Source organism: Mixophyes fleayi, chromosome 7 (assembly GCF_038048845.1).
Source record: "Mixophyes fleayi isolate aMixFle1 chromosome 7, aMixFle1.hap1, whole genome shotgun sequence".
In the NCBI taxonomy this organism is placed as follows: Eukaryota; Metazoa; Chordata; class Amphibia; order Anura; family Limnodynastidae; genus Mixophyes; species Mixophyes fleayi.
In genome coordinates, this window is record NC_134408.1 from 16,573,360 (window position 1) to 16,595,326 (window position 21,967).

Here is a 21,967-nt window from a genome sequence, read left to right on the forward strand (position 1 = left end):
AGATAAAATATAAATAGATAAAAATAGAAACATTTATTAAATTAAAAAAAATGGTTTATTGATTATAAACAATGACGGCAATAACCCAACAGGTATTACGACGATACAGGTGCGACAGCGATATTTGTTAAATAGGCTCCTCCATCTTAATTTGCCGTTAACCTTTGCATAGGGCGAAACTAATAAATATCTATCACCAAACAAAACTCCCCTCTTCGCTGGCACTAGGGCGTTTGGCCGTAGATCAGTCACTTACGGGTCTACTTAACAACAAGCATCGACAGAGTAGATTTTAAATCTCCGCATCTCGCAAATCTATCACCGCTATTTATCATTAAAAGGTCGCCAGGATAGCCGAGCGACCTACCTCTTCGCTGGCCAGTTGAGATCCCTACTGTGCAAGTGACCCATTGCTGGAGCACACATCCCTACTGCTTTGGAAGCGCGGTTTCGGGCTTTCAGTAGCAGATTCAAAGGAAATGTAACAAATAGAAAATTTCCCAAAAATTGTTAAAAAACAAAAAAAATATTTTAAAATAACTTTAAATGGAAAAAATGCTTAATTTAGTTAAATCTTAAGATGGCGATGGTGATCAGTGGTTTACAGCGGTACAGGTACCTCCTCAATCCTTCCTATATAGGCTATTGCAGGATGCGGCTGGCAAAGGCGATACCAGAACTATTGCCAGGTTCAGGGCTTGGTAATTAGGGAGATTCAGGGCTCTATGATAAACCATACTTGCCATCTCTCCCTGAATGTCAGGGAGACTCCCTGAACTAGGGGTGATCTCCCTCACTCCCTGAAGAGTCTGGCATTCTCCCTGATGCTGAGCCAGTAAAAGACGGGGTTGGCTTCGCCATCTGTGGCATGATGACACAGTTCAGAAATTGTGTCCTATGTCCATGTATTGATGCCTATGGAGGTGTCCATTTTCATGGAGACCAAGATGTAATCAAAGACTGACAGGTAAGACAACATGACTTCAGTAATGGAGACAGAAATGTAAAAGACACTTCAGTCTCTAGAGATTCATTAGCTGCTTTTCTTTAACGGCATAGTTGCCTACTCTCCCGAAATGTCCAGGAGACTCCTACATTTCTGGGAGACCTCCCGAAACCCACCCTACCCCTGGGTGCTGCCTTCCTAGACCCAAGTGGCTGCTCCACATGGCCGGCCCTTGTCAGGAGCACAGCTACTGATCACAGAATAAGTCTGCTCACCGGGTGGCGATCGTAGCAGCATTTTCCTGCGCTGCTTATGCCAGTCCTGAACGTAAACATTGATTGTGTAACAGGAGTGGCACAATCTGCCCTGACAGACGTGGGTGGCGTTGGCATTACTACTTGTTCTAACACTCTGCTCTTAGAAAACCTCAGTTCCAGGCAATTAAATAGCTGTTGCCATGTCACGTATGTTTTCAGTAATTTCTAACACATAGCTCTGTATGATATGTGACAGATATGTGCATCAAAACTGATGTCTGCACAATGATTTGTACCAGACACATTTACACAATTACTGTATTTTGTTTGCAGAATAGGTCGGCGCTTATATTATTTACTTGAAATGACTGCCATCTAGTGGAGCATATTGAGGGCACCTAAACTTCTGAGGATATAGGTACAGATATATTTATATCCCTCTTACAGAGCGGAGGTCGGTGCAGGGGGCATGACGATGCAATCTGCCATATTGTGAAGCTGGGGGTGCTTGGGTAACCCAGGTCTAGAGCTCACCACCCTGGAGAACGTAAAATGAAATAACATATTGATATGTCTCTATCGTATTGTGTATTTAGAGAATGTGATCGGATGTTGGCACTCAAAGAGGAGTCAATTGGAGAGCACTCACTTCACATAAATACAACACAGTGACAAAATTTAGAGCCAAATTTAGAGAAAATTCTACTCACCACTATGTCTGGGTACACACTATAGGGTTTTCGCCAATTATCTGGCAAATCACCCGACAAACAACCAATTCGGCCCGATATCACTTTAGTGTATACACTCCAACCATGAACGATGGTCGTTCCAAAGCTCGTCGTATAGTTTCGTTTTATTTCTAAACCGGACTAAAAATCTCGCTCAGCGATGGAACGACGTCCTTCCAGTCCTGCAGTGTGTACGCACTGACAATCAGGACCTCCATATAGTTTACAGAGTCACCCTCTTTTCAGCCGATGGTTAGAACAGATGAAGAGCACAGATCTTTTATTATTATTATTAATTTTTATTTATAGGGCGCCACAAAGTATCCGTAGCGCCGTACAAGGACAAACAATGGCACAGTACAAGGTGAAACAGCACAGTACAAGTAACAGTAAGCACTATAACTCTGGGGGCTCAGGCACAGCATGAAAGAGAGGGAGGGAGGGGAAAAGTGAGTACAGGCAGGTAACTATGGCCCAAGAGGGTGGGCACGGATGGCAGGTTGAGAGTCACTGAGGGGAGCGGAGAGAAGCAAGAGGAGACAGAGGGCAGAGGGACTGAGAGGAGGTGAGCTGAGTAGCTGGAGAGCGCAGTTAAAAGTGATGGAAACAGAAGGTAGGAGAGCCCTGCTCAAAGGAGCGAACAATCTAAAGGTCTGAGGGTAAGATCTGAGGGTAAATCTTGTAAAACATGTCTAGTGTGTACACATGAATCGGCTGCTGATCGGAACTTTTTTTTTCCAGTCGTTGGTAAAATAGTTATTGATGTGGCATCAGGAAAAGTTTTCTCACGTGTGTACCCAGCCTTACACACATAGAGCACTGGAGAATGGTTTCACAGACAATGAACAATAGATAATTAAAAGAAAACACTATAATACCTCTTATCACGGACTAATCCTTTGTGGGGATTCAATCAGGACTATTTATCAAACAGAAACTGCCCTGTTGCACTCCTTTGATGTGCGTAGTATAAATATAACACAAACATACAGGTAGTAGACAAGACAATAGAACATCTGGGTAAGGTGGGTACACAATGCAAAAACTTTCAACCAATTTGTTATCGGTTAACGAATTTACAAACTGAAGTTCTAATCACACTGATTATAACACCCAGAAATAAACTTTGACTTTTCCACAATGACATTATAAATTTCGTTAGCTTCTGTGACAATGAAACTAAATATTCAGTCTCAGAACGAACGGACGAATTAATCCACCTACAGCGCTCTCTACGTTTAACAACACAGACACAGTGAAAGGTTCCCAATCTCTTTGTGGGCAGATATTCGTGTAAGTGCTTACACACTGCAGGACCGGAAGGACATCGTTTCATAGCTGAACGAGATTTTTAGTTCTACCGACCAATCAAATCAAACGACGATCGCTACTTTGGAACGACTGCCGTTCATCCTGCAAGTATACACACTAATGCGATATCGGGCCAAACGGTCGTTTATCGGGTGTGTGCCACCATACTTGGCTAAAAAACCTGTAGTGTGTACCCAGCCTAAATAAGGAACACCAAGGATAACGGAAGCAGGGACTTCCATACAGGTCTGGAAGTCACTCTTAATTAAGCAAACAACATGGCAGCATGGTCAGTGTCGTATACAGATACACTGGACTGCTCTGGTTACCTATAATTAGGGCTAGCATGTCTGCAGGGGGAGACCTCAGTGACAGAGGGGTGATTGTTATGTTAGGATATGTTTTGCAGGAGCTTCAGCGATCCAGACAGCTCAACTTGCTAATGTTTGACAAGCAACTTTGTCTAAGGTGTCTGTATAGAACCAGTGGTGGATCCAGTGGGGGCGATCGGGGCAATCGCTCCCCCTAGCTGCGGCTTGCTGCCGGTGGCTGCACACTATGTGCAGGTCTGTTCCACAGAGACAGGCAGGGAGCGTGTGCTGTCCGGCTCATAGGCAAACCGAGGGGGGGGGGGGGGTTTCCTAGTGCCTGGAAAACCCCTCTCCAAGCCTGGGGCACTGTATAATTGAGGTGGCTGGACCCTGCTCCCGCTTCACACAGCTCTGCTTCAAAAGGGAGAACTGGTTGCAGCTAACAGTAGTGCATGCAGCATTGCCCATATATATTATGGGGATAGGAAGAGTTGGAGAGCAGCCAATCACTGTCTAAAATTATAGCCACACCCCCATGCATGCTGGCCACGCCCACTGGCGGCGTGGTGTGGAAAACCCCCTCTACAAATCCTGCGTTTGCCCCTGCGGCTGCTCTGATTGTGTTTAAAACACAATCAGAGTGGCCGGGCAGTACACACTCCCTGCCTGTCTCTGCCGAACGGACCTGCACATAGTGTGCAGCCATAGGCAGCCTTAGCTGTCAAATAGGGGGCGGGGACTAAATCCCCCCATCCCCCTCCCTTAATCGCCCCCGGTAAAATTATTTTCTAGATCCGCCCCTGCATAGGACGCTAAGAGAAAATTATTATCCGCGAAGGGCATCAGGGGGGCGGAAGCACACTCTCCATGATTGTGATATCCGGGCAGTAACTTGAAGGTCAAGGTAAAATAGGCGATCAATGGAGAGCAAATTTAAGTCAAGTCGTGCTTGCGAATTCAATGGGGCACAGAGCACAGAGCACAGGCAGTAGACTACCGGTCAGTGGTGGAAGTTGAAATGGATCATCTGTCACCATGTCCTCGACAGAAGGGTAAGTGCGACTCTTAGAACCCCTCCACTCTGAGTGTTCCTAACAGCAAATGCTCTGGTAGTTCCATAATGGTGTGAGACGCATTTTCTTCTGTGGAGGTCTCCCTGACTCCCGGGAGAGCAGACTATTCTCCCGCACTCTGCCCATGAAGTGGGTGGGATGGGAGCCTTCAGGACATGATTTGTGGTGAATCACGGCCCACGGGGGGAGGAAGGCCACGATTATGTCATTGCTCACTACAGTCACTTCCAATAATAATTAAGAAACATTACATTGAAAAAAATATAGTTCTGCATTGTCCCTAGTGTCCACAAATGGTATTGCACCCGCTGGAAAAAAAAAAATCTCAATTTCCGAATTTCAAGCAATATCTTTAAAGCCTCTTATTTTTCTACTACAGCATTTATTTTCTGTGGATTTAAACAAAAAAACGCTATACCTGGAAAAACACATTCAAAAGTCCTTCACTACACACTGCCATATTTCTGTCAATATCCTACTACATCCCTCCTAACCATGGTAGCACAGGGGTTAGCATCACTGCCTCACAGCATTTGGACCATAGGTTCAATTCCGACCAGGGCCCTATCTGTGCCGAGTTTGTACGTTCTCGCCGTGGACTCTGGTGCTGACCAGTGTGGTAGACTGATATATAAATATGGTGGCCCTATATAAATAAATGATAATAATATCAATAACTGACTTGGCTGAGTAAATAAACTGCTCCCTTTGCACCCATGTGCTGCACAGAAGAGCGTATCATTATGATATATTATTATATTACATTATAAGCACAGATTTACCAGGCAGGTGAGAGGTTTCGGCCATGAGGCCACAGAACACTGTTACCTGGGGGGAGCCTGCAGAGGGTGTGATGTCCAGGTCACGGGACGCTGCTGAGCATTCCCAGCATCAGTCGGGGACAGAGAAAGTGCACAGATGAGAGATTCTGTCATACAACGCGGCTGCCAGCCCAGCTCTTTGTTAATCCGCTGAAAACTCTGCCGAGCCAGCAAATTTACCACTGAATAAGTGCATTAAGGGCTGGGATGTTCATGACATCATACAGCTGGGAGATAACATGTGCCCATTTGTTCTCAGGATGTTAACACCTTTTCCATTGATTTTTACATTCTGTTGCCGAGGTACTTCTCTCCCTCCGGGGCAAGCAGTAAATTAAATATTTCAAGCGGTCCTCTTAATCCTTATTAAGAGGTGCTTGTAGCCACGTCGGCCCTCGTAATGCTCTAAATGCAGGTCCTAACTCATCAATCGCTAATAATTTTGTTGTAGGAGTATAAAGATAGATCACGGTTAGTGATCGTTGGCAAAAAAAAAAAGTAGATTTTAAGAGTTTCCCTATTTCGCGTTTGCACTTTTCTGATTGACTTCAGGCAGCGGCCGTTTGGCTCAACCGCAGAACCCCAAGGGCTAGATTTACTAAACTGTGGGTTTGAAGAAGTGGAGATGTTGCCTATAGCAACCAATCAGAGTCTAGCTGTCATTTATTTAGTGCATTCTACATAATGACAGCTAGAATCTGATTGGTTGCTATAGGCAACATCTCCACTTTTACAAACCCGCAGTTTGTAAAAGTGGGCAATGTCTTTTCCTATTAACTACAGTTTATTTTTTTTATTTTCATATTTGTATTTCTAGAGTATTTAGAAGCTGAAACCGAAACATTATTCTGAAGAATCACCGGATTAGAGAAAATATATCTTTAGACAAAAAATAAAAAAGCTTAGTGCTTCTTGTGTTACATTAGACACCATTTACCCTTCATCTGTCATAACCATCTGCTGAAAAGATTGAGAATCTACACACTCCATAGAGATCTGTGGACACTGCCGGTGCTTATTGCAGACACACTGCAGAATCAGAACGACATTGTTCCATCGTTGAACGAGAATTTTAGTTCAGTTTAACAATCAAATGAAACAATAAGGTGTGTTTTGGAACGATAATCGTTCATGGTTTGAGTGTAGACACTAATGCGATATCAGGCCGACTGGTCGTTGTGTGAGTGGCACGATAATCAGCTGAAATGTGTAGCCTGTAGTGTGTACTCAGCTTTACACCTGCCTTGTAGCTAATGCAAGTGATGCGACAGAAAAACACATATCTCAGAAACGCCCAACGCTTGAACCGGACGCTGCTGGGTGCGCTTGAGCTTGGCACGCCCCTTACTGTACATAGACTACGTGCATACACTCATTCCCCTCCCTGTTCCAGCCATGATATTGTAGGCTGTCGCAAGTGTCCTTTGCGTTTAAAGATGTATTGGATGTTGACTGGCGTATTGTTTGCTTCTGGGCATGCGTAGTGCAATTTTGCGATCCTCTATGGAGATGAGAGCCCCTTCCTAAAGACTACCAGCCTCACTCTGAACGTTGCTGAGGCTCTACACGCCAACCCTGGGCTGTGGGTACTGGGGTACAGATAAATAAAATCGGGCCCACACTAGCAACATGGGATTAGCTGAGTAGCTATTGACTTGCTTTGTACGCATCTATGTGCTCTAAAAAGTGTGTAAGTAAACCAGGGGGTTAATGAAAGCTGAATCTACTTCAAAGGTCTGTGGAATGTTTATATTTGGAGAAATCTCGTGTCCAAGTTAGCTACAAGATAATATCAGTATGTCACTTATGGTTTATGGCCTAACCCAGATGCTGTAAATATAAAGAACAATAGTTGTGTTCATCATAGGGCACAATATAGTCCTATCGGGAACATAACCCATTAAAACAATATGTTTCATAGGGTCCTGGCCAAAAATATTGGCACCCTTCTAATAATGCACCATTTCGTTCACAAAATTGTTGAAATTAAAAAATATTTTGCTATCCACATATGTATTAAGTCGTAGCTTATTCCACACAAAAATCCTTAAATGGGCCAGACAAAATTTTGACATCTTTTAGAAATTAAAAAACAATTAGATTTCATGATGGTGGTTCTCCTTCACTTTGAAACTTAACTCCCCTGTGGAGAGTAGCAGGTGCCTGCAATATAAAAATCACTTATCAAACAAAGCACAAACAGAGAAAAGGACTCATTCTTGTTTTATGTCGCTGTGTGTAGTGCAACATGCATAGAGATAAGAAGGTTACAAATCCATCTCCAGAGACCTTGATATTCCCTTTCCACCTAATACATAATGATATATAAGGAAGTGTAAGGCACTATAGACAAACCTCACACTGGGTGTGAACGCAAAGAGAAAACTTGATTAAAGTTTGCAGCGGAGGATTGTTCAAATGAGACAGCACCTCCATCAACTGCTAAACAAATTCAAGCTGACCACATTGACCATAGGCGCAATAAGTTTGTTGAGCTATGCGCCCAATTAGCGCAAATGAGATTTCTATTTGCAGTTTAGGACATTTAAATGACCCATAAAGGGTGAGAATTGTGCAGATGTGAATGTGTTGCTGTTTTTTCTTGGAACTGCAAAGCACTCATTTTTCCAACAATCCAACTAATTACCAATGTCTATATGGGGCATACTTGCCTACTCTCCCGGAATTTCCAGGAGTCTCCGCAATTTCATTGTGGACTCCTGGAAGAGTAGGCAATCTCCCGGACACTTGTGGAGGTGGGGCTTAATGATGCAATCACGCCATTAAGCCCCGCCCCTGCTATTAAATTCCGTGAATTTCGTTTTTTATATAGTAGGGGTGGGGCTATGGTGACGTGATGGCGAGCTGAGCTGTCAGGAGGGCATGCTTAGTTATGCCATATTCACCAAATGTCACTCAATTTGGATGCACAACACTTGAAAAATATTTGCAAATGTGCGTATAACTGCTCTGCACACAATAAGTCAAAGTCACCAACATATCTGGAGGCGGGCCTTAAAACACCTTATTGTTTGCTTGTCAAACAAGGTAATATTATTGAAAAAAATAACTTTAAATTGACCAATTAATCAAACTTCCACTAGGTGGCAGTAATGCACCAGAATCATCACACTAGAGCTAAGCGAATTAGTCTGCAGGGGAGAACCATGAGGACCTAGAATGAAATGATGGAATTAAAAAGAAACCAAAGTTGTTTGAAATAATAATAAAAAAAAAATTAGACAATTTTTCTCTACCCTCCTGTTCACTAAAAAACACAATCACTGTGTGCGAGACCCACACATTCCTGCAAAAATACTTGAATATCACACAAAGATTACCTTAAATATTCCCAAACGGTCCCCCCCTGACATTTATCCTGTCACCTTTAGCCCTAACCCCGTATATGATCGCTAGCGACAGGGGCAAGTCCTAAATCCTGAGGAAAATTCTCCTTTAAGCAGGATTTAGAGAGCAGGTGCAAATACGCACTGATGATGACAACAGTCGCCAGCAGTAGATAGCCACTTCTGATTGGCTGATTGCAAATTCACGTCTGAAGCTGATAGGTGCTCCATTGATCGTGCATATATTACCGGCTTTTGTGGTCTATTTTATTATTTATTTTTTTAAATGCTTTTGCTGCTACTTTCATTAGAAGAAGGAAGAAGATTATATCTGCTGATTTATATCAAACCTAATAGCCAATGTGTTTTCCGCCATCAAAACTAATGTTAAACTTTGCCTAGGATCTGGTTATGTGTATAAATAACTATACCTATGACTTTACCTATTTTTACTGTAAATTACGCTAAGCATGTGTCCATGTTTGTTTTCCCTACACTTTGAATAACTAACTGATTAAATTTTGGTATGATAAGTCATCGGGTCATGTTTATTGCCGGCATTGGCTAAAAAGACCATGGGGGTATATTTACTAAACTGCGGGTTTGAAAAAGTGGAGATGTTGCCTATAGCAACCAATCAGATTCTAGCTATCATTTATTAGCTGCATTCTACAAAATGACAGCTAGAATCTGATTGGTTGCTATGGGCAACATCTCCACTTTTTCAAACCTGCAGTTTAGTAAATATACCCCTAGGAATCAGTAAATTGTGCATACACACTGTATGATCGGAAGGTGATTGGAACGAGATTATCAAACAGTACGACCAACCAAATGAAGAGACAATCGGCACATTGGAACGATAATGTATTCTCCTATATAGTGCCTGTAAAATACACAGGAAACTTCATCAGTTCTGAAAAAAACTGTATAAAATTCTCTTGTCCAAACCACAAAACAAATGATGTTATTCTCTGTGAAACGGACACATGGCCAACACGTGAAAATTGACCTGGTCATGGAAAGGGGGAACATGTATGACCAGATACCTCTTGCATGGTGCTTTTGGAATAAGTGTTTTCATTTTTGTATTTAGTATGAAATACTATGTATAGTCCAGGAGGCTATGAAGCCTGCAGAGATCTTAGCACAGTTGAAAGCAGAGATCTTGGTATCTGGAAGGAGTTAAAATAAGACTGACCTGGTCACTTTCACAGAGTCCCCATAAATATCACTTTTTTCTGGAGACTCGGCATGAAAGAAATTTCTTCTTGTAGCTAAACTTGGCTCATCGGGAGCAGTCTGGTGCCTGCAAAACTCATCTATTTGTGGACAAAACCTGTTTGGTGGGGGGAGGAACAGGAGAGACTCAAGGATCAGATGGGGAATGAGACAGACAAGAGGAGACATCTCTGCTGATCCACACGTGAGGGCAAAATAAAGATCTCTGAACGGAAGGAATAAGGAAAGAGAAGACGGGAAACTTTTTGAAACAAAAAAATCTAAAACACTAGTTTCAAAAAAAAGAGAGACGTTTATTGGAATCTAAATAACTTAGGGTGAAAGGAAATGAAAAGGAGAGAGACAAAAGAAGAAGATCCATAGGCTGGAGGGATGTAAGGTGGGAACAGAAGACACATTTCCTTCTCAAGAGTCGAGAACAAGTGGGAAAACTTTCTCAAGAGACAATGGTAATAGATGGCAACATGTTGAGGTTCCTGGTCCTCACTTCCCTCTGTCTTCAGAGGGTCTTCATGGAACAAAGTCGAGTTCTAGAACAGAGGAAACCTTTTTTTGAGCGTTTCAGAAGGTTGGAGGAACAGGTGAGTTCTGGTCGTCAGTGGCTCTATAGACCAATCATGACCTGCCGGGCTATAACAATCTACCTGTGGCGCCTCCGTCGTTGTGAGACTAAAAGTCCCAGCAAAGCTATACCTGCCTGTGACTGGCTAGCTACGCTGTGACTTGTAGTTCCATGACCTATAGCCTAACCCAGCTCTGCTATGGGTAGGAGGGAAAAGCTTGTATAACTTTGCTCTAATTATCAATTCATTACCTGAGACAAGAACAAGCGGTAGATTTAGCAAATCTTCTTAAAAGAAAAAGTGGAGGAGTGCCCATAGCAACCAATCAGATTCCAGCTATCATTTTCTAGAGTGTAGCAGTTAAATGATAGCTAGAATCTGATTGGTTGCTATAAGCAACATCTCCATTTTTCCTTTTTAGAAGGTATGATACATCTACCCCTGAGTCTGACTGTACACTTTGGGGAACTCTAGGGTGTGAGGGTCATATGGTCTTACATAAGAGTGAGACACTCATTAAATTCTGTGCTGATACTGCATATAATAATCTCCCATTCATTGGATATCACATTAGATCCTTAGCTTCTCTTGCTGAGTGAAACAATCCATCTTCCATGTCTTAGAGATGCTTTGCTAGGATGTTATTACTTGGACAAGTCATAGAAATATTCCCTTCTCTCTCCACTAGAGGCGCTGTTCCATTGGTGTCTATGGCAGGTACATGGGCAGGAACGATATTTTGCTTAGAGCACGTCTTCCTATATTTCTATTGAGGCTAACTTGTACACTGTGGCTAATGACAGGTGTGCGGCTAATCTCAGGTGTGCGGCTAATGTCAGATATGTGGCTAATGTCAGCAAAAGGTAAAATCAACATTAGACATAATAACTCATTATATTTTAATTAATTAAGTAATTAAATAACTGTTATTATTTTTACTTATGAAGCTGAAGCTAATTATGTCCTCCCCATGCCCATAGGGTGGGTGTTTTTTTTTTGGGAGCAGTGTGATTCTGGAGCACTATGGCTCTGTAGTACTGTTGTACTGGAGCATTGTGATTCTGGAGCACTGGAGCAGTGTGGTTCTAGAGCAGTGTTGTGCTGGAGCACTGTGGTTCTGGAGCACTGTTGTACTGGAGCACTGTTGTACTGGAGCAATGTTGTTCCAGAGCACTGTGGTTCTGGAGCACTGTTGTACTGGCACTATGTGGTTCTAGAGCAGTGTGGTTCTGGAGCACTGTTGTACTTTGAGCACTATGGTTCTGGAGCACTGTTGTACTGGAGCACTGTTGTACTTTGAGCACTGTGTTCTGGAGCACCATAGTTCTGGATCACTGTGGTTCTGGAGCACTGTTGTACTTTGAGCACTATGGTTCTGGAGCACTGTTGTACTGGAGCACTGTTGTACTTTGAGCACTGTGTTCTGGAGCACTGTGGTTCTGGAGCACTGTTGTACTGGAGCTATGTGGTTCTAGAGCAGTGTGGTTCTGGAGCACTGTTGTACTTTGAGCACTATGGTTCTGGAGCACTGTTGTACTGGAGCACTGTGATTCTGGAGCACTATGGTTCTGGAGCACTGTTGTACTGGAGCACTGTGATTCTGGGGCACTATGGTTCTGGAACACTGTTGTACTGGACCACTGTTGTACTGGAGCACAATGGTTCTGGAGCACTGTTGTACTGGAGCATTGTGGTTCTTGAGCACTATAGTACTGGAGCACTGCTGTACTGGAGCATTGAGGTTCTGGAGCACTATGGTACTGGAGCACTGTTGTACTGGAGCACTATGGTACTGGAGCACTGTTGTACTGGAGCATTGTGGTTCTGGAGCACTATGGTACTGGAGCACTGTTGTACTGGAGCACTGTGATTCTGGAGCACTATGGTTCTGGAGCACTGTTGTACTGGACCACTGTTGTACTGGAGCACAATGGTTCTGGAGCACTGTTGTACTGGAGCATTGTGGTTCTTGAGCACTATAGTACTGGAGCACTGCTGTACTGGAGCATTGAGGTTCTGGAGCACTATGGTACTGGAGCACTGTTGTACTGGAGCACTATGGTACTAGAGCACTGTTGTACTGGAGCATTGTGGTTCTGGAGGACTGAAGTTCTGAAGCAATGTTGTTCTGGAGCAGTGTGTCATCTCACAGCCCCGTTTGAAAGCCGTGGGATTCATCGAAAGGTAGGGCATGAGCGGGAGGACCAATTAGAAGCAGCAGTCACTGACTTTGTGGCTTCTGATTGGTCCTCCTGCTCACACCTCCCTTCTGCCTCTATTTTAAAGTGGTGACAGTGAACGTTCCCTACGTTAGCAGGTAGTGCTGGTAGTGCTGCTTTACAGGCTAATTTCACTTTGTGGAGCTTTTATCTATTGGGGATAAATGTGCAAATTAATATAATTTAGACATATAATTATATAATTTAATATAAAAGTTGCCCTTTGGATATGGGAAATTAACAACTGCACACTAATGTTTCTATGTCTTTATTTTTGAGAAAGACACATTTTAACATTTGTGAAATCCTAAACCCAGCGTATAGATGTGTACTGAGCAGATACGCCTCAATCACCATCAATAATTGAAAAACTGCACCCGTCTTGTCTAGGCATAGAATTTACACATAGTAAGAATTGTTTTTATACTGCATGGTGGACAGTGGGAGCGAAAAGTTACTCATACCCAAAATCTACACAGGGGCCCGAGGACCCCTAGTTATATTCTAATGTGTTAGTTAAGCTTTTGATTGAATTAAGGTTGGATTAGTTTTACTATTATATGGACATATCTATTGTGTCCTATCAATGTTGTTTATTAATAAGACTACAATACAATGTTTCAGCAGGAATGCAACATTGTATCCACTCTGCACAAATATAAATTGTGTACAGGGTATCTTATTCCTCTCTCAGTGCAGCCATATTGAATTAGTCCAGCCACCCCTGAGAGAGGTTTCTGGAGTGAACCATTTGTCAGGTGCTAAAATTTGTGATATATATGTATATATATATATTGATCAGGTCACATCTATTTTGCATGGTCATTAGAAGGCCTTCCACACCTACAGCAGACATCGTAGCAGCATAATACGTATGTCTTTATTTTATTTCCTGATACAAGTGTTCTTGTTATGTCTAGAATTTGCAGGGAAGGTAAGGCTGGGTACACAATACAGAAAGTTTCTCCCAATGCGATATCATTCATTCTTGTACCAACGGCTGAAAGTCCTGATCAGCAGCTGATTCATGTGTACACACTATATACGTTTTACATGTTTTACCCTCAGATCTGTGCTCCTCATCTGTCATAACCATTGGCTGAAAAGACTCTGCACACTCCATAGAGATCTATGGACACTGCCGGTCCTGAGTGCATACAACACTGCAGGATTGAAACAACATTGTTCCATAGTTTATAGAGTTTTAGGGCTAGATTTACTAAGCTGCGGGTTTGAAAAAGTGGGGATGTTGCCTATAGCAACCAATCAGATTCTAGCTTTCATTTATTTAGTACCTTCTACAAGATGATAGCTAGAATCTGATTGGTTGCTATAGGCAACATCCCCACTTTTTCAAACCCGCAGCTTAGTAAATCTAGACCTTAGTCCGTTTATGAAATCAAATCAACCGATACGATGAGCTTTGGAGCGATAAAACATAAACGTGGGAGCGTGCACAGACTAATATGATATCGGACCTAAGGGTCACTTATCGTGTGATCGACATGATAATCGGCTGAAAAACCTGTAGTGTGTACCCAGCCTCAGAGTTGTTTTAAGGCTTGAGATGAGTTTATAACTCAGGCTAGAATTAGGGCTGTTCGGGTAAAAAGAATGCCCTGTTTCGGTTAATGGTTTGGATGTAATGGTTGTTTTGTGAAATATTTAGGTTAGAGAGTCTGTTTTGTAATTTTCTATCTAATCGTTCATTACGTGTAAGCTTGTCCTCTATTTCTTCTGTCTCTGCCTCTTCCCCGTTGCAAATAATCCTTAGATTTGTTCTAGTGCACGATAAGATTATGTTACAATGCTCAGTTGCGTATCCCAAGATAGTTGTTTATAATCACTTATTATATATGGAGGAGGATAATCCAGTTATAGCTGGTAACAGCTCCCATGGCGTTTAGTTTCACCATGATGGCAAAAACAGAAGAGACAACGTAAGAAACTATTTTGAAACGAATAGGCCTATGGCTCTCCAGCCAGAAAATAAATATATTTTATGAGGGTGAAAAAAAACTGATAGTAATAATATAACTCCTATATTTTATGTAATTTATTTTTTGTAATAGCATTGGAACTAGTATTTATTTAAACTCCATAGGGGTAAATTTACTAAACTGCAGGTTTGAAAAAGTGGAGATGTTGCCTATAGCAACCAATCAGATCCTAGCTGTCATTTTGTAGAATGCACAAAATAAATGAAAGCTAGAATCTGCTTGGTTGCTATAGGCAACACCTCCACTATTTTAAACCTGCAGTTTAGTAAATCTAGCCCATTATGTTGAGAACATCGGATGAAATATAGATTAGTATTAAATGTCTACTTATTTTGTATTCCTATCTTACAATTGACACTAAGAGGATTTCAAACCACGCTTATTAATCTATCTGTTGTCTTATGATTGAAAGATATCACATCCTTTAGTGTTAAGAATGAGTGGGACTCGCAAGTCCATTAAAAAAATCAGAAAAAGCAGGGGGTGGCAATAGAGAAAGCGTTAAAAAGTATAGATATTCGGGAATTCTTCCCCATCATGATTTCAATAAACTCAGGGGAATCATCATTCAATACTGTAGATTGCTTTCAAAATAGAATTCCTTGTTGGGCTACCCATATTGTTTCTACACATTTTATGTATTTAATTCAAGACCGTGCAAACTAGCAAAACAAAGTAAAATACATTATTATATTCAAGTGTAGATTTTAATATGAAGACCTATCTCTAGTATCCTAATTTGGAAAGGTAAACTGATACCAAAGCAAGATCCACAATGTATTTATTGGTGGGGTTTGGGAAAAAAAAGCCCCACATATTCACTATTAGTTTTTTACATTTCCCCCTTTTGGGTAAATTGTCTTTGCCGCATCACGAGGTATAAGCTAAACTAATGGTACGTTCTGAAAATTCATAGTCTTCTGAAAAAATAACAAGGCCGTGTATAATTTGTGTGGGTACTGCATAAACAAATTACCGATGTTGAAGTTGGTATGTGAATAGCCCCAGAAGTGTCAAAATGGGCTCGACATGGGGGTGAGAAATGCTTCAGTGGCTAAGGGGTTAAATTATAATTGACAACTTTTAGCCTTTCTATGAATCACCCAAACCGCATCCAATATGTCCTGCCAAGACCACAGGGTCTGGGTTAAAGGTTCAGGCCACTTCAGGCTAATTGTCTTCATCCTTTACCATGGGCAGACGTCAACATTAAAACCTTACTACATTTTTCCTTTTACTTTGGAGAAGAACTATTTTCTTTTATTTTAAAATTAATTTCCGTTTATACCTCTCCCTGTCACCATCTTGCTCCCCCAAAAGTCTAGCACCCTATTCTGCAGCCTAGTCAGCCTATTGAATAATCAGGCCCATATTTTGGCAGAGCCGTACCTGACAGTGAATATCTGCCCTTTCAGTGCCTGAAAATTGTGACAGACAGCAAAAATCCAGATGATTGGGAGGTATGTTTTTAAATGGTCTACTTCTCCCCCCTTGCAGGATGACCAGATACGTGGCAGGCTACACGGGTCACTTTAACTTGAGATTGTTTGCAGAGTGCTACAATGCTTTCCATTAGTTGCAGGACAACGTGATGTGTACACAGGACCATAGTGGGCCTTCTGTTACATTATTATGAAAATAATCTCAGTGGCTGCTGGTGACGAATGGAGGTTCAACATTATTGTTTTAGCAGTGGTTCCTGATGAGGGCGAAATCAAACACAGCGTAATAATGTCCTTAACAAAAACCTAGTTCCTACCAATTTATGTAATCAAGACACTGTAGCTCCTTACAACACATCTGTCCCTCTATTAAATTTGGTGCAGACATCTGCTGTTTATGCTGAGGCTACTCAGGCTTTTCACGCCCACATGTGAACAAGTGACAAGCTAAGTTTTACTTAGATAACACTGTCCCTACTCCGTACAAACTCACAAGTCACATCGTCCACATCACAGCTCTAAATAAGAAGTCATGCAAACAGTGAATGCAAAGTATCAATAACTCTTTATTTTCCTCCCAATCTTATTTTGGACAAGAGTATATGAACAGCTTACAGAGAGAGACAACAATATTCTCTTGTGAGCAGATTCGTTGTATCCTACTTATAACAGAAAGGTCTATAACAACAGAGTAGATATGGTATGGGAAGACCAATGTGCATATGCTGAATATTGGATAGTGCACCTTCATTGGTTTAGAGAATACAGTATCATTACAAAACATATTTATAATTAGTGCTTCCAAGTGTCCTAGTTTTATACTTAGTACTTCATAAATCATATAGACTGGATGAAAGGGGGGTTGGTAGAGAGAGCCTGTAAATTAATGGATTTGTGCATGGAAATGAAAATGTGCAAACAGGTAAACACTTGGGACTTGCAGACATGGCAATTCTTAACATTTGGAAGACAGTATTTTTATGCAACCACTGTTTACTAAAAGCAAGATATCATAGCAAACGTACAGGTATATATGAAACATTCATAATAAAGATATGTCATATGCGGAACATGACATTTATGGGGACTACGCTAAGTTTTTTTTGGTTAAATGTATTGAGATTAAGGGTATTGCACGGCCCTTTTGAAGGCTAGAGGGCTGCACATAGACCCCTTAGGTTGTATCATCACTGTTACTGCTTTAATGCAGAGACCGTTTATGACTCCCCCCAGTGGTGATGACTGATATAGACAGTGGACAGTACTGTTAACAACTGCAGGCGAGAATCCACTCTGCCTCACGATTCAACTAGGAAAATGGAGTAGTTAGTAAAGACCAAAAACAAAACAATATATTAAAAGGGAAAAAAATAAATACAGTTAACATAAACCTATCCCGGTGCTGCCTCCTAAACTGCGCTGCCCGGGCACATGCCTGGTTTGTCTATATGGCAAATAGAGTACTGTCGTAGCGCTGGTGCAAAAGTTATTTTTGGTCTTCAGTTATCCATTTCACTTTCAGGAGATGCCCCTTCTTGTACATGGATCTATAACCAATGTGCCCCTGACCCTAGTTTCACACAGCGTCATTGTACTGTATACCTTACTCCCATTATGACCAGATAAATAGCGCTGGTGCTAATGTCGCATACAGGATGTTTTGCGGTTACCTCTGTTGAGACTGGCAATATGGCCGCTCCCACATGTTTGTGCAGCTGAGTCACATGTCTTGTTGTGCTTTAAGTATTTTCTTGCTGATCAAACTTAAACAATCATATTCTTAATACAAATATTTTAAGACCTTTCAGGTGCCATGTATAAAGATAATTGGAAGATCTCATTGAATATGACGGCGGGAAAAAAATTATGTCTTTGTACGTCACCAATCTCTTGAATTGGTATATAATGACTTAAGTAACTTCTGTTCTTTATTTACTATTAGGCATGCTTACCAACTCTCCCGGAATGTCCGGGAGATTCACAAAATCGGGATAGGTCTCCCGGACTCCAGACAATTGAAGTTGAGCTGCTGTGATTTCATAGCAGCTCAACTAACTGCAGCCTCAGCTTTTTTTTATTACCTATATCAGATGCCATTACAACATTGTACTAAAGATGTGGGAAGGTCTTCTTTTATCTGTACTGGAATGGGGACATAATACAGGATTCCAGGTTAACATTGAGCTATGTAGCCTCGTGCTTTATACCTGAAAATTTCAGTGTTGAGGGACATTATCAGTTTTCCTGTTCTTTGAATATTTACAGTTGCTGAAAACTGATTTCTCTGCTTAGACAAAATTAAATATCAACAACAACAACAAACATATGACAGGGGCAGGGACTGATGTAAGTGCGTTCTTTGTACAGCACTGCAGAATTAGTGGCGCTATATAAATAAATAAATGAAGATGGAACAGAAAGGAAAGATGGCCCTGTCCAAATGAGTTTACTAAAAGGTGTGGGACAACTTGATACAGAAGGTAGCAGAATAACAATATACATTATAATCAATTAAAAAAAAAGTTTTCTGAATGAAACTGAAACAGAGAATCTGTAACGAAACAAGACTGTGTTACCCTCAACCAAACCCTCCCTCAATGTCCACACATACAAAAGACACGTCTAAATAGCCACAATGTACAGTACATAGCCATGTATGCTGTGTACACGGTTGACCAAGCACATATTTGTCACAATCACCTACTTCATTTGGTCAAATCACTGGCTATATATTGTATATGCAGATCAGCTAATAAACTACAATTCTGTTTCTTTGCAGTTTCGACGTTTTCAAGAGGTAACGTTGACCAGACTACAAGGGATTGCCGAGAACTACAACATCTCCTACAACATCGATGCTCGCTTTCACCACGTTTTCGGCCAGCAACGGTCATTAGCGCAAGCGTTCAATACCTCTAGTGAAATTACGCAAAGGGAGCTGAATGACATAAAAGTCTGGATGAAAAAGATTCAGAAGAAAACCAAAAAGTTGGACTTAAAGATCTCTGCCCTGGAGGAATCCATGGCTGATAGGAACAAGCAGGTAACCAAAGAAAACAAGGTGAGAGATGTGGCAATCGCTAACTTGACCTCAGCCCTTAGCAGCCAGAGGAGGATAATTTACCAGCTGGTGAAGGACAAGAGTGAGTTGCAGAAGGGGGTGGAGGTCTTTCGAGAGTCGGTGGAGAGGCAGGAAAACAAAATTGCTGATTTAGAGAAGCGGTTACGAAGTATGCAGCAAAACGAGATCCTACCACTGAGTTCCTTGACAGCGGATCAGGAGATCAATCGAACTCCTGAGAATAAGCGGATGGTGTCTAAGGAAAATGACCCTGGGCCAATAACTGTCCAGCAGCGCTTGGTAAAGCTGCAGGCCAAACATAACCAGAGAAAGAAGATGCTGGAAGAACAGCAGCTGCTTATACCCACCAAAAATAAAATGGCTCTCGTGGCTGCTCAACACGTGGAAGAGACCACAAACCCATCAGAAGAGACTAGACCTGATCTACAAACTACGAGAAAGCCGCCAAGCATCACAGAGTTTCCAATGAGCAACCCCAGAACTAACCTTCGTGAAGACCAAGAAGAGGTTGTCCCTGTCTCAAGATATATTGCCCAGATATCTGCTCTTCATGGAAATGTGACCAGAGACACCAGTCCACCAGGAGAACAAGTACCCTATATCCAAACTACTAAGAAGCCATCCCTTATTACAAACATCCCAAAGCACCATGAGGAGAGCACCAAAGCACCGGCCACAAGTAAGTTAGACACCGACAGCTGTTACCAATATTTCTCTTCTCCATTTATCCATTACTCGCTGCTCAAGGCATTTTTGTTTACTTCTTGGGTAGCAGTGAAAGGTGATCTTTTGGCAGCTGAGTCAGTGGAATGCGTTGGGTAAAGTCAGTAACTGAGTGATGTAATAATAGTACATCATTTCATTCCATAATGACCTAAGTGTTTTTGATATAGAATGCAGTTGTCCACTGCTTTCCATATACATATGTAGCAAAAGTTATCCCAATTATTTCATTTTGACATCCTAGATTGTATCTCAGTAACCATTTCCTATACTATAGTTTCTAAACTCTTTTGGGATAATTGTTCTGCATTTGTAACTTTGACTTCGTTTTCTGTATACCCTATTCAGTCATAGTATTATGATGGTATTGTAGGTTCTCTATATTAATTGTTACAATTTAATAGCCGTATGTTTCTTTCTACCACTTATATTGTTTATTTTATTCTTGTTTTAGTTTGTAACGTGAATTCCATGTTGAGTTTCCCCACCTCTTCCACTGAAAACTTTGCCACCTTCAATAAAGGGCTCAGGGAGTCATTGCATGAACTGTCCATCTGCAGCTGGGTAAAGACCAATGCCAGTTACCTGGGTACTATCCTTTCCTATGCAACAGAAGAGAACGACAACAAGCTGGTTCTCCACGGCAGGAACGGCGCAGTCTACGACTCTCTCCACTTTGTCATCGGAGATCCAGCCTTTCGAGAACTGCCGCTGGTGCCCTTGGTAGATGGCCGCTGGCACCACACTTGTTTCATCTGGTCCGCCATCCAGGGCAAGTACTGGTTCTATGTTGATCGTAGGCTAACTTCTACTGGTTCCAGGTTTCAGAAAGGCTATGAGATCCCCCCTGGAGGATCGCTGGTTCTTGGCCAGGAGCAGGACACCTTGGGTGGTGGATTTGACACCGCTGAGGCATTTGTGGGGCATCTGGCAGGTTTCGCCATGTGGAATCGAGCTTTATCGCCAGGAGAAGTCTCCAGCATTGCCACAGGGAAAGGTTTGCCTAGAGGTACCATCTTTACACTGGCAGATGCCACTTCACTTCATGGTTCAGTGCAGCGGGTGAACTGTACCTGTCTGGAGCACTGTCTGTAGAATACCGTGAAATATTTTCTGTAAATAGAAGCTACAGTTGCTTCCATGTTCGACAATTGTTGGGACAACTTGGACTGTTTTACATGGACAATGACTGAAGCACGTAGGCCTGCATCCAAATTGTCATACGGACCTCCTTCATTGTCAAATGTCCAATATCCACAGTTGCATTAGTAAAATATTATTTATAGCAGCGGTTCCCAAAGTGTGCGCCATGGCTCCCAGGGGTGCCTTGGCGCTACCACAAGGGGTGCCGCGGCCATGAATATATAAAAAAAAAACCTTACCAATCCGGTGGCACCCGGGACTTAGCATCCTCCCTCCTCGCTTCTCACATTCAGTGACAAGCAGCAGGAGAGAGGAAGATGCTGGGTCCCGGGAGCCACCGGATTGGTTATTTATTTTTTTACGTTTTTTTTTTCTCTTCCTGGCTCTCGGGATGCAGAGCGGGCAGAGTGAGGATGCAGAGGGGGCAGAGTGAGGATGCAGAGGGGGCAGATTGAGGGGATGCAGAGCGGGCAGAGTGAGGATGCAGAGCGGGCAGAGTGAGGATGCAGAGGGGGCAGATTGAGGGGATGCAGAGGGGGCACAGAGTGAGGGGATGCAGAGGGGGCACAGAGTGAGGGGATGCAGAGCGGGCAGAGTGAGGATGCAGAGGGGGCAGATTGAGGGGATGCAGAGGGGGCACAGATTGAGGGGATGCAGAGGGGGCAGATTGAGGGGATGCAGAGGGGGCAGAGTAAGGGGATGCAGAGGGGGCACAGAGTGAGGGGATGCAGAGGGGGCACAGAGTGAGTGGATGCA

The 21,967-nt window shown here is 42.3% G+C and overlaps 1 protein-coding gene across 1 annotated transcript; it reads left to right on the top strand.

Moving 5' to 3' along the window:
- Positions 1–10,193: 10,193 nt before the first annotated feature.
- On the top strand, positions 10,194–21,710 carry PTX4 (pentraxin 4). Its single transcript, XM_075181465.1, has 3 exons — positions 10,194–10,620; positions 19,043–20,024; positions 20,523–21,710. Exons 1-3 carry the CDS (start codon positions 10,486–10,488, stop codon positions 21,161–21,163), a joined length of 1,758 nt encoding a protein of 585 aa, XP_075037566.1. The 5' UTR covers positions 10,194–10,485; the 3' UTR covers positions 21,164–21,710.
- Positions 21,711–21,967: the final 257 nt, after the last annotated feature.

Coding starts and splice junctions, on each gene's coding strand:
- PTX4 (XM_075181465.1), top strand. CDS start 10,486: ATGGTAATAGATGGCAACATGTTGAGGTTCCTGGTCCTCACTTCCCTC. Junction 10,621..19,042: donor TCAGAAGGTTGGAGGAACAG/GTGAGTTCTGGT, acceptor GTTTCTTTGCAG/TTTCGACGTTTTCAAGAGGT. Junction 20,025..20,522: donor CACCAAAGCACCGGCCACAA/GTAAGTTAGACA, acceptor TTCTTGTTTTAG/TTTGTAACGTGAATTCCATG.